We start from the raw sequence: 14152 nt of genomic DNA on the forward strand, positions 1-14152 counted from the left end.
TTACTTCATGAAAAACCTTCACAAGGTAACTTGTGACACACAACCACAACCACTATGTACCAACATGTGCTGCAGCGGACCTGGGATCAAATCCCACCTTCTCTCTCGTCTCTATCCTTCCTATGCCTGCCACACTGCACAGTTGAATCCTTTCTTGTTCATTCTTTTAGTTAGTCATGCAGGAGGACTGCTTGCATGAGTCAAGCAGGGGAGCTGCTTGCAACAGCTCAGGACTGGCAGCTCAAGGTCGACCTAGGGACACAACTCAAATTTGCGCAGAACATTGCAGCGACCACATCAGGCCAGACATGGTCCTGGTGTCAGAAACAGCAAGGCAAGTGGTCGTGCTGGAATTGACTGTTCCCTGGGAAGACCGGATGGAGGAAAGGTCCAAGTATGAGGACTTGAGGAGCTGGCAGGCGAATGCCGTAGCAGGGTCATGGATAGCTCTGGTGTTACTGTGTTACTGTCAACTTCCGGGGTCCAAAATTAGTGGGAATGGCCCGTTTCATACAAAATGACACAAATCACGAACGGAATGTCCAATCCAGCCCAAATTTCATTCACATGTCGAGGGTGGTTTAATCAACGGAGAGCCCAAAGCAATTCCATTTCTATCGATACGGGGCGCTGCAAACGTTTATTGCAAAAACATGCTTTTTGGGGGATAAATCCGCTATGTTTGCGAGAGCGTAGCCTACGTGCGCTATAGCGAGACAGGACAATTCCCTCCCAATCAGTAATGTGATCTATTACATCGCATCACCCACACTGTACATCATTTGGTGTGTGTGTGTGTGTGTGTGTGTGTGTGTGTGTGTGTGTGTGTGTGTGTGTGTGTGTGTGTGTGTGTGTGTGTGTGTGTGTGTGTGTGTGTGTGTGTGTGTGTGTGTGTGTGTGTGTGTGTGTGTGTGTGTGTGTGTGTGCGCGCGCGCGCGCGCGCGCGCGCGTGCGTGCGTGCGTGCGTGTGTGTGTGTGTGGTGTCTCCCCACTCACGCAACGGCTTACAATTACTGAAAAAAAACACAAACATATTATACAAGTTAAAATGAACGGTAAACTATATTTATGGGGGGTGGGGGGGATATCTCACAACGGGTAAGGACTAGTAATAATAATGAATTAAAAGACAGACTGACTGGAAGACGTTGGGTCCAAAGACAGTAGCCAGGTTATGTGCGGTCATGCGGTTGTCTTTGTGCTGGCTCTCCACCTGGGTGAGGAAGTGGCAGAGGAAGTGCAGGAGGCTGTAGTGCACATCTGGAAGCTGCTGCAGCAGTTCCCTCATGTCCGCCCAGGAACCGTCGTCACCATACCCTGGAGGAACACACCAACACAAGGGAGTAGATTAGATGGGCACAGTGCTACTACCATTACAGAAATAATATCACACACACACACACACACACACACACACACACACACACACACACACACACACACACACACACACACACACACACACACACACACACACACACACACACACACACACACACACACACACACACACACACACACACACACAATGTGGAGACGAAGTGGTCAGTCCTTGAACTAGTGAGTATATGAAAGGTCAGTGTTGCAGTCAAGTTATTTTGTCAATGGCATGATGACTTGATCCACATGTACCCAGGAATAGGAGTTGTGGTAAGCAAAGCACACGCATCTTGAAAACATGTTGATGCCATCATTCACTGGTCAGAGACCTGGTTACTGATCCTGACAGTGTCTGTCTGTGTATGTGACTGCATGTGTACAATGTATGTGGAACGTTAAAACTAGCTGCATCAAATGTTTCTTTCTTTCTAAACCTCTTGAGATACATGTAGGTATGTAATCTTTTCACATGGATGCTAAAGATGTCATAACTGTCTTAACACTTAAGATTCCGGGGGAATTTTACAGAATAAAGGCACTAGAGTGCCAAGCAGATAGCAGGTAGATTTTACTCTGAAAACCCCCACCTTCCATTTCCACCCAAAACCGGGAGGTGAAATCTTCCTTTACTACATAATAATTTGATAGGACGTGCGTGGACGTCCTAGACATCATAAGTGGTAAGTTTACCTGCTGTTTTACCTGTAGCTTTATTTCTATCATATGTTTTTCCTTCATTCATTCAATTCAATTCAAGTTTTATTTATTCTCGAAATTACACTGAGTAATCAAACAAATTTTCAGTGTCGTCGAGTAATACAATCACAAAAATATCACAATACATTACATCCAATATAATTGGATGTAATGTATTGTGATTGTAAACACATTCTGAGCTGCTCTACTGAATCTGTCGGCAGGGGCATTCAGAACGTGTGTACATTGTTGTTAGTGGGAATTAAAACATTGGCGCCCCACCGGAAGAGGAGGGCTGGGTTGTGGTAACGGGCCAACATCCTGTTATCCACATTCTATTGGGCGGTGCCCTAGAGGCAAGTTCAAATGGAAAAAAACAGCAGAGGGCGCTGTTTTTTCCACGTTTTTGCCGACGGGTTCCCAGATTGCATCCAATATTACTACTACGTTTATTATCCTGTTACATTGTATTGTTGTGTCAGCACTGTATCTGCGCAACATGTCACCACCAACATTTCACAGAGAAAATGATATAAAAATCCCACTTGATTATACTTGATTCTTCTTGAACTTTGAAGTCAATTCCAGCTGAAGTAAAACATTATTGCTTATAAAATTTCAAAACATCTCCGTCTTTAGTGTGTAGTTAATCAGAACAATGATCCCTTCTTTAAAGGCAATATATTGCCTTGGCAGCAAATATTGCCTTGGCAGCAAAATGTCATCCAGTAGTTGAGCTTATAGGACTAGATAGTACAATCCCTTAGATAATCAGAACTTGGCATCGAGTGGGGTAGGGGTAAAAGCTTCACTGAGGTCATCAGGTGGGCAACTGGGCACCCTCCTTCATAGGTGTTTCGTTGATAGGCCCACGACACCTCCAAAGGGCTCAACGGCGACACCTGGCGTCAGTAGAAGCAATCCCTTTATTAATAGTACGGTTTTCCAGGTAGCCTTGGCGCATGGCATGCTCTTTGCATTGAGAACAGCTCTGTTGTTAGATATTCACATGCCATTCTTATTACGGCTAATGCATAGATCAATGATGATGATTCTGATTCTGATAGATATAAACGTAATTTTCTATTTTAATCACACCAAGGTTGTATTGCTATAGGCATCTACTTCCCAGAGATCTATAGCAATATAAAAGGAGAGTAGCAGGCTGATTCTCTTGTATGGTATTTGGGTTCCCCACTCAGTATTTTATTGTGTACTGTGACCGTCATATTGTTCTTATAGGGCTTCACGGAAAATCATAACTGTTTCAGGAGATTTTAATTGTTGCAATATGAAGTCTAATAGTTACAATAATGAAATCTAATCTAAAACTGAAAAGTAACTTGTAACTAAATCTGTCAAATAATTAGTAGAGTAAAAACTACAATATTTGCCTCTGAGATGTGGTGGAGTAGAAGTATAGGACTTGAAATAGTCAAGTAAAGTAACTCAGGATTTTACTTAAGTACAGTAACAGTACTCGAGTAAATATACTTACCGGTAGTTACTTTCCACCACTGCATACCAACCTACAGAATGTGATAGCGAGAGAACAGCAGTGGATTGTTGTGAGCTTACGCTCTATACTGTACTTACGCATTGTGGCGAGCTTACGCTCTATACTGTACTTACGCATTGTGGTGAGCTTACGCTCTATACTGTACTTACGCATTGTGGCGAGCTTACGCTCTATACTGTACTTACGCATTGTGGCGAGCTTACGCTCTATACTGTACTTACGCATTGTGGCGAGCTTACGCTCTATACTGTACTTACGCATTGTGGCGAGCTTACGCTCTATACTGTACTTACGCATTGTGGTGAGCTTACGCTCTATACTGTACTTACGCATTGTGGCGAGCTTACGCTCTATACTGTACTTACGCATTGTGGTGAGCTTACGCTCTATACTGTACTTACGCATTGTGGCGAGCTTACGCTCTATACTGTACTTACGCATTGTGGTGAGCTTACGCTCTATACTGTACTTACGCATTGTGGTGAGCTTACGCTCTATACTGTACTTACGCATTGTGGTGAGCTTACGCTCTATACTGTACTTACGCATTGTGGTGAGCTTACGCTCTATACTGTACTTACGCATTGTGGTGAGCTTACGCTCTATACTGTACTTACGCATTGTGGTGAGCTTACGCTCTATACTGTACTTACGCATTGTGGCGAGCTTACGCTCTATACTGTACTTACGCATTGTGGTGAGCTTACGCTCTATACTGTACTTACGCATTGTGGTGAGCTTACGCTCTATACTGTACTTACGCATTGTGGCGAGCTTACGCTCTATACTGTACTTACGCATTGTGGTGAGCTTACGCTCTATACTGTACTTACGCATTGTGGCGAGCTTACGCTCTATACTGTACTTACGCATTGTGGTGAGCTTACGCTCTATACTGTACTTACGCATTGTGGCGAGCTTACGCTCTATACTGTACTTACGCATTGTGGCGAGCTTACGCTCTATACTGTACTTACGCATTGTGGCGAGCTTACGCTCTATACTGTACTTACGCATTGTGGTGAGCTTACGCTCTATACTGTACTTACGCATTGTGGTGAGCTTACGCTCTATACTGTACTTACGCATTGTGGTGAGCTTACGCTCTATACTGTACTTACGCATTGTGGTGAGCTTACGCTCTATACTGTACTTACGCATTGTGGCGAGCTTACGCTCTATACTGTACTTACGCATTGTGGCGAGCTTACGCTCTATACTGTACTTACGCATTGTGGCGAGCTTACGCTCTATACTGTACTTACGCATTGTGGTGAGCTTACGCTCTATACTGTACTTACGCATTGTGGTGAGCTTACGCTCTATACTGTACTTACGCATTGTGGTGAGCTTACGCTCTATACTGTACTTACGCATTGTGGTGAGCTTACGCTCTATACTGTACTTACGCATTGTGGCGAGCTTACGCTCTATACTGTACTTACGCATTGTGGTGAGCTTACGCTCTATACTGTACTTACGCATTGTGGTGAGCTTACGCTCTATACTGTACTTACGCATTGTGGCGAGCTTACGCTCTATACTGTACTTACGCATTGTGGCGAGCTTACGCTCTATACTGTACTTACGCATTGTGGTGAGCTTACGCTCTATACTGTACTTACGCATTGTGGTGAGCTTACGCTCTATACTGTATAGGCTACTTACGCTATTTGTTATTTTTGGAACATTTCTGCCTATAATGACATGCCCAAAACAAAATGGGGATCCCAGGGTTAATGTGGTTAAATAAGCCGCCAAATTGGTCAACTGCTTGAAACATCACAGTTACATAACCACCATAGCGCGCGTGCATGTGATCCACTCCAGTATATCTGCGTGAACGGGCAGTGTCGAATCATTTCATCATTATTGCACCAGTTGGCACCCACTTTATGCACATGGTGCACAAAGGATTTATATTGCCGTTATATCAAATGTTCATCTGGCTAAAGCTCAAGCCATTCATCTATCCACCAATATATTTCACCCATTCATCCGTCAATGCATCTCCATCCATAAATCAATTTATTTTAAAAAGCGGCAAAGTTGGTCATTTCTAGATTAACTTTAACAATGAAAAAAAAGGGAAGAAATTACCGTACTAATTAATGCAATAAAGAAGAAAATGTATCATAATACTCGCCTAACAAATAAAACGTATAGCCTCCTTACAAGCATAATAAATCTTCTTGCTCATAAATGATGGCCAGTTGCTGTGCCAAAGAAGGCTTCTAATGCAACTTTTGGCCAAAAGCCCTAAAAAACAGATACATCTATTAATTTAACATTAACTGTGACACCAAAGCAACAACATGAGTCAAGATGGAGCCTGTGTAAACATTACCCAAATTGAACCCAATGATGAGAACAAGCACAGACACTATTGTGGCCAAAGAACTCACTTTACCTTTTATATCCTTGAAGTTTTACAGTTAGTGCCTCACTTTACCCCCACTCCATTATAATTAAATATTGCTACAGAACATGACGTTCACTTAATGTGCTGTCAAATTACATGAACAGAATGTGAACAATCTGGTTTTATGAATCTGGGACATTGTTGCCTACCATTACCGCAAATATTAAATAAAAAAAAACGTCTTCATATTTTATTAACAGGTACAAAAACAGGTACAAATTCTCATTTATACCTCCATTCGGGCTATCAACATGGGAAGCGGGAGGAGGTAGCTGCTGTTTAGTCTCAGGGGTGGGTGGTGAGTAAGGTTGTAGTTACACTTGGTGCACTTTGGCTCCAGTTGGCTCTAGTCTGTTGTTGTCTATGCATGTTTTACTGTTTGTAATGTGTTTTTAGAGCGTTTATTATCTGCTGTAAAATGAATTGCCCAGCTTGGGACAAGCTAAATTAACTTGACCTTGATTAACAGTCAATGAATGGAGAGATGGAGAGAACGCTATTGGCGTTGGGGCTGTACTGGACAGTGGTGGAGGATGTGGTGGAAGTGCGTGTACTGGAGGCTATCAGGGCCAATCACTGCTACCCCATATGGAGATCAAAGAGTGACTGAGAAAGAGGAAGGACTTATTTATTCCTTTACCGCAAATCAACCCTGAGGGTCCCCGGGCCCCACCTTGAGAACCGGTGCTGTAGACTGTAGAAATCAACACCATCCGTTGATGACACATCCTTGACCATTACAATGGTTCCGTTTAAAACTGTACTGATCCATAATCGTCCATATATTATGTATGCACCCACAAGCAAAACATATACAGTGGTGCTCTCTCACACACACACACACACACACACACACACACACACACACACACACACACACACACACACACACACACACACACACACACACACACACACACACACACACACACACACACACACACACACACACACACACACACACACTGCATGCCAAGTTAACCCTCCACAGTTGCTGATATGCACTGATCCATAATCATCCATAATATTATGTATGCACCCACACGCAAAACATATACAGTGGTGCTCACACACAGCATGCCAAGTTAACCCTCCACAGCTGCTGATATGCACACACTCAAATGAAACTCACACCCTCTGCTCTCACCCTCTTTCTCAGTCGGCGCATACATCACACACACACACACACACACACACACACACACACACACACACACACACACACACACACACACACACACACACACACACACACACACACACACACACACACACACACACACACACACACACACACACACACACACACACACACACACACACACACACACACACACACACACACACACACACACCACAGACAACAGAACACCTGGGTGCGTATGGCAGTTGAGGAAAGGTATATGTTTGAGTTATAATGATGGTAACAACTATACAGCACAAAAGAAAAATCCTGCAATTTGTTAAGAAAGCCTTTGATATTGATGACCGTGACATAAGACTAGACCTAGACCTTGTTGACCTGGACAGTGGACATGTCCGTAACTGGTTGGCTTCATAAGGCAAGCCTTCCTCTGTGGCTCTTTGAAATGTTAAATCTGAAGATGTCCATGTCAATATTTGCTGTGGGCTCCCACACGGTTCAGTTCTTGATCCACTACTATTTAATCTACATTTGCTTCCACTTTGTACCATGATACACAATCATATTCTGATACATAGTCAGTGGTGTTTTGGTAGCTACACAGGACACCACAACAGTCCAATAGAAAATGTACCCGTGCACACAAAGGTACGGTATGGATGTGCACGCTAGAACGTGTGTCCCTCTCGATTCGTGAGCAAAGTAAATGGGAACCCCAAATGGCTACTTTGCATAACCTCACACCTCACATACGGTAAGCATTGGCAACACAGCATTTTGGGCTGCTGCCACTGCCAGTATCATATCTGCATGCAACAATGCCTGGCTCAGCCACCAAACCATTGAACCAAAAGAGGGTAGGCCTACTCGTTCAAAGCAAACTTTTAGTTTCAGATCCTATAATTCAAGGCCTTCCTCGATTTACAAAGACTAAAACTAAGCTAAAAATGATTAATTTCCTATACAAACATGTTTCCTACTACCATACTATTTATACACCCTTAAACCTAAGTAAAATTAATATGAATCACATACATTATGTAGGCGTGGGCGTGTGTGTCGTCATTAAAATCAAGTCCCAAGAGAAAACAATCACCATTACACCACTGTACATAGTTGACACATAGTTGTACATCTCAAAGGCCCGTTCTTCAGGCCTATGGTTATTTAGTCTCGTTAGTTGCAGATGATATAATGATAGATCTGGTGACATGTAAATTCAATGTAGTTAGTTGCAAGAACAGATGAGAAAACATCTGCTAATAAACCTACACCTACTGCTTTGGAAAACAATCACATCACCAATATAATCCCAATAACATATCCCAACTAGAAAAAGTGCCCCTCGGGGCACAGGTCTCCACCAGGGCAGGTCAGGTTGTGGCCTCCTGGTGGCGCTATAATAGGCCAATGTGAAAAGGGTGCCATTTCTTCATACGCCTTTGATGGCAATTGGATGATTTGAGGCATTTTGTTCTAAAAATGTGTTTTGCAAAAATCAACCTGTTGGTGGCGCTATAACAGGCCAATGTGAAAAGGGTGGGATATATTCCTCAGCCTAGTAAGAAAATGTGTGAAAGATTTCACGTAAATTGCATGCTGCGTTCATGATTTGAGGCTTTTGTTCAAAACGGGGCAATCTTGCAAACTGTGAAAGCCAATTATAGCCAATTAGGATGGAATATGAAATATCGGACAGATCCGACTTGAGCACATGACCATAGAGATACTGTGTAATGATTTGTGAGATTTTTGGACAGAATCTGGAGGAGTAATATCAAAAGATGTGTTTTACAAAAGTCGGCCTCCTGGTGGCGCTATAAAAGGCAGATGCGGAAAATGCAGGTCAAAGGTTTGTCCTTGGCCTATAGGGAGTGTGCATGCAACGTTTCACGCAGATCAGTGCAGTTTTAGGTAAAAAATGTGAAAAGCTGCCTCATGGTGGCGCTATAACAGGCCGTTCTGGAAAATGTGGGGCAGAGGTTCATCGTTGGCATCCAGGGAGTGTGTGTGCAAAGTTTGGCATCGACCGGGTTAACGGTGCCGGAGATTAGCTGTTCACAGACGGACGGAAGGACGGACACACACACGGACGGAGTGCAAAACATACTCTCTCCCCATGCCTTCGGCCTGGTGGAGACAATAACAAACAGTTTCCACCTAGTTTGTCCAGTGTGTCAGGCTAATTGAGTTAGTTTACACTGTATGAAATGTGCCATATGATATGTAAGGGATAATGAATGGCTATGTGGTCATTGTGTCGGTGATTTATCTATAAACAATGACCACCTAGCCATTCATTATCTCGCTAATTACATGGCTACTTAATACATAAATTAAAATTGACCCAAAAGTAACAACAAAACGAAGTATTCCCTTGCTTACGGTAATGAAAGCATTCCAAGTTGGCCCTGCAGAGCGCAACGAGTCACCTCGGAAACAAGGAAGTGAGTGTTGATCAATTGAGAATTAATTTTCGGGTACTGCATCGTCTATTTCTCGCTTCAAATGTTTTCAAAAACATTATTGAAGTTGAGAGCAACGTTTAGTTAAATGACATTGTGTGTTTGTTTACATGGCTGTCATGTTGGGTACAGCATCAAATTCAGGTGCTATGAGCCTTTGATTAGGCAGCGGTCTGTTATAGAGCGGAGCCGCAGAGCGGTCTGTTATCAAGAAATAACACACCACCAAATTCAGCGACCAATCAGAATGAAGCATTCAATCAAGCTGTGTAATAAGACTTGATAGTGAGTAGTGACTGTAACTCTTGCAGTACCTTGATGCAGCTTTATCAGTGCGTGCTGAACCTCGGAATCCACCAGGCCACCCGGAAGCTCCCTGAGGTACTGTTTGAGCAAGCTGGCCACAGTACACGCGTCAGCTTGGGAAAGGACATCTGTGTCTTCACTGCTCTCCAGCCGCTGTTTCAGGCTCTCCACTGCGCGTACATTCCCGTTCACCCTGAACAGGCCCTCCTGCTGCAGGGCTGAGGGAGAGAGGTCACAGAGGACACATGTCAGGCTGGTGTCTCTCTTGTCATTTAATGAAAAACAACATGTATTTATTGCAACATCCAAGCATATTTATAGCCTTTCAGACAAAAAAATAAGAAAAAAATAATAATTCCGTGAACATTGTCCTAATGCCACTGATTTCTGAAGAGTTTCAAAAATGTGTACAAATGTAACCACATGTAATCCCTTGCTTTTGAATGAGTTGCAATTACATACACATATGAACAATGGGGATTACCGGTATACTGTGTATTGTTTATTATATATAGGCCTATTTGTGTTTTGTATTGATTCAAATTCAAATCATGCTCCAGCTTCACGTTTGGTTCCTTAAACTTCTGCAGTGATCAGTAAGTTTGTTGGAGATATTACTTTCCTAGAAACATTAATTGACATGGCAATAAACTAGCACCAAGTTTAGAAATAAAATAGGCTAATTAATGCTAATGTTTGTGCAATAAAAAATGGAGGGGGTAACTACTTACCCATTCACAGCCCCTATACCTACATAGCATAATAACTTGAGTGGTTCTGAGCTCATATTAACTTGGACGAGGCAGATAAACATTATTTGTGAACACCTCCGCAGATCTCGACTCTCATTCCTTCATGGGAATCAGAGATAATTTAATACCAGGAAGATGACCATGAATCCTAGGCGCTGACAATCATATCATGCCCATGCCATGGTTGGAAATTCCCCTGCACTGTACTGCTGCCAGCGTGTTTTCGTGCACGCACACAAGCACATGCACTGACACGTACAGCCTACTAGGCTACTGTAGCCTAGGCCTAGCCTACCGTAGCTCTGCCTTGAGAATGGGCCGGAGCTCAGCTAGGCCTACTGGCTAGTGGCTACTGTATCTCCCTTTCACCACCCGATCTATTTCACAGTGTCAGTAGCCTTATCTCTTTCGTGGAAAACCGAATAACAAGGAAACAGTTACACCACCATATTAATGAGACAGACTGATACAATATTAAAAACTATACACTGCGTTGTTTAGAACACTAGTCGTCAAGTAAATTACACAAATGTTACATTCAATAACAGTTGGTCAGCTCGCTCCTCATTTGACATTACGCAGGTCTGGTGGATGGGTAGCTAATTGGAAGTATTTTCTACAGTCTATGTTGGAACTCCAAAAAATAACAAACGCACACGTCATGAAAGAAACAAACGTCATAGTCCTGCATTGACATCTAGTGGCCAAATAGGAGAAGTACGAAAAGGGATCAAAATGGTCAGTATAGTAGACTATTCTTATTAATATGATCATTATTCATTATTTCTAGTTATGTACAAAGACATCAAAGATAATGGCAATATTAATGTTACAGAATACATTATATATTTAGTGTTTTTTAATCACTTATTTGTTTTAGCCTAGTCATTTTACTTTGGCCAACGATGTGATGTGATAACACATCAGTCATATTCACAGTAGGCCTATGGTACCATTTCCCAGATCATCAACATTACCAACAACCAGTAGAAAGGACATAAATCCTCTAGATATTTAAGGGACACTCATATCCAGAACTACCAATTGGACTGAGTCTGGGAGCTTGTCACCCACTTCACTTTAGAGAATTGACAAATCCACGGGGGATCCATAGATGGGGGGGTCAATAGACTTGATTGCTACATGACCAAGCATGGCCCCAAAAAACACCAAGAATGGTGGGGGAGGCATACCAACCCACACATGACGCCCTGGGTGGGAATCCTTAAAACAAACATGAAAAAGCAAAAGTTGCTTCTGTGTGTCATCGATTCCGCTTGTTTCTTGTATGAAACAAAATGTGTTACATGTATTGGCCACATGACGTTGTCATTTAGTACCCTAAACAAACATTAAAGTCCATAGACTGGGCTGGCAAACGATTTATGTCATAAGTACCCCAAACAAACATTAAAGGACCACTTAACCACTTTTCAACCGATCTTCATAGGTCTTCATAGGGCCTCAAAATGTTCATGATAAAATACCACCTTTTTTTTCTACTCGGTCTGCGTCTCATAGGAGGGCAGTTCAGAAACGCGTCCACCAGTGGCAGATTCTTTTTAAACAAAATTAGTATTTAGAGTTTTATTATCTGAGAACGATGGCTTCCATTTTCGCATTGCAACTTTTCACTGAAGCCTGCAGTTCTTTTTTAGCTTGGATTCCCCATCGATGTCACTGGTGGACGGGTTTCTGAACTGCCCACAGCCCTCCTATTAGACACAGACAGAGTAGAAAGAATCACACCCGTGTGAAGTGAGGGGTGCTTTTATCATCATACTGTACATCATACATCATCTCATTCCGGCCAATCAGAATTTGCGTCATCACCTTCGTCTTCAATGTTTGTGTTACGCAATGTTTGTGTTACACAAACACTCTCAAATGTCCATTCATTATCAAATGCATTTAATGTTTGTGTTAGGACAAAGTTTGTGTTTACAGTCACACACACTAGGACATAGGAGGGGAAAATTGTGTTATTTTATCATGATCATTAGTGAGGACCAGTTATATGAATGATAGGTTGAAAAGTGGTGAAGTGGTCCTTTAAAGTCCAGGCTGGCAAACGATTTGCGTCAGAAGTGCTCTAAACAAACACTACAAATTCCATAGACAAACTTCCATATGACGTAGGCCTAATCTTCAAAAGTTCAGATTGTTCTAAAATAGAACATGACACCATGTATTGGAGGAGCTGCCTCTCAAAAAGAAGACATGAATGAATGCACGGAAGAATAAATAAAAACTGTGAATGCCTAAAGGTCACAGGTTTCGATTCCCCATTCCATTTGATATTTCCATTAGAAGCCATGTGTTCCTGAGCATGGTACTGAACCACTATTCTATTCTATTGGATTCCATGGCTCCTACTCCCTGCACACTGTTTCCTCACCATGTTGGCGGAGGTGCTCCACCATATTCCTCAACACCAGGGGAACGCCATCCTCCACCAAGCCCAGCTCGCGCAGCTCCAGCAGGGACACTCCAAACAGCCTGCTCCCTTTGCTCTCCACGGCGGACGCCGCCGTAGCCCTGGGCCTCAGAATGGGCAGCCGAGCCATCTTCTTCATGTCCTCCTTGACCTGCACAGCTGCCTGGTTGTGCTGCAGGGCAGAGCAGAGGAGAGAAAAGCAGTCAACCACTGGCACTGGACGGGGCGCCGGAGGTGGAGGCAGCGCTACAAACGGCATGGTTGGGCAGAGAGATACGCCGGGACACCTGCTCTGGAAGTGGTGCATTTTAGTGCCAGTGAGTGCATGGAGGAGACTCTACTTTAGGGAACTACATGATCCTCACACTGACCGGCACACATCCGGTTTCTGACCCCCTCACACACACGCCCAGAGAGTGGAGAGGGAAGTGTGTGGGCCATAGGTGTGGGTGGGCCTCCCTGTGTATCTGTTGCTATGTTGAGTATCTGGTTACCATGCAACACCTTTGGAGGGAGGGCCAAGGTGATACGCACACAAAGACAGGATCTGAAATGATGTTTGAATAAATACACAACACGGGCATGCACAAATGCACAGTAAAATGTGTTAATTTAACTGTGTGTGTGTGTGTGTGCGTGTGCGTGTGCGTGTGCGTGTGCGTGTGCGTGTGCGTGTGTGTGTGTGTGTAATGGACTGTACGGTCCAATATCTAATTTATGTTCTCAAAGTTAAATGAACACAGAATTTAGTTTGAGCACACATTTGAACACATAACCCCAAACACATACAGTAGAAGGGATAAACAAAACTGTTGCCTCCCAGTTCTTTTTCAGTATGCACCCACACACCATGGAATTATTGCCTATCAATAAAGACCTATACATTCACTGAGCAAACAATGAAGCTTAGCTACACTGGCATTTATGGTGCTGCATGTGCATCATAAAGGTCCTTGCTTGGCCTAGATATGTTTGAAGTGTGTGAGTAAATGAGGCATTATATAGGAAAAAACATATATGCAAAAAACAGA

At 43.1% G+C, this 14152-nt stretch overlaps 1 protein-coding gene across 1 annotated transcript in view; it reads right to left on the reverse strand.

Annotated features, from left to right (window-relative positions):
• fam13a (family with sequence similarity 13 member A) overlaps positions 1–14152 on the reverse strand; it is a 95032-nt gene that overhangs the window by 74813 nt on the left and 6067 nt on the right. Inside the window, exons 2-4 of the mRNA XM_079499397.1 lie at positions 13083–13293; positions 9941–10150; positions 1140–1317 (exon numbers count right to left, since the gene is read on the reverse strand). Of these exons, the coding sequence (XP_079355523.1) occupies positions 1140–1317; positions 9941–10150; positions 13083–13293 (599 nt within the window). The remainder of the gene's footprint in view (positions 1–1139; positions 1318–9940; positions 10151–13082; positions 13294–14152) is intronic.

Source organism: Electrona antarctica (genome assembly GCF_951216825.1).
Source record: "Electrona antarctica genome assembly, chromosome: 4".
Taxonomy (NCBI): Eukaryota; Metazoa; Chordata; class Actinopteri; order Myctophiformes; family Myctophidae; genus Electrona; species Electrona antarctica.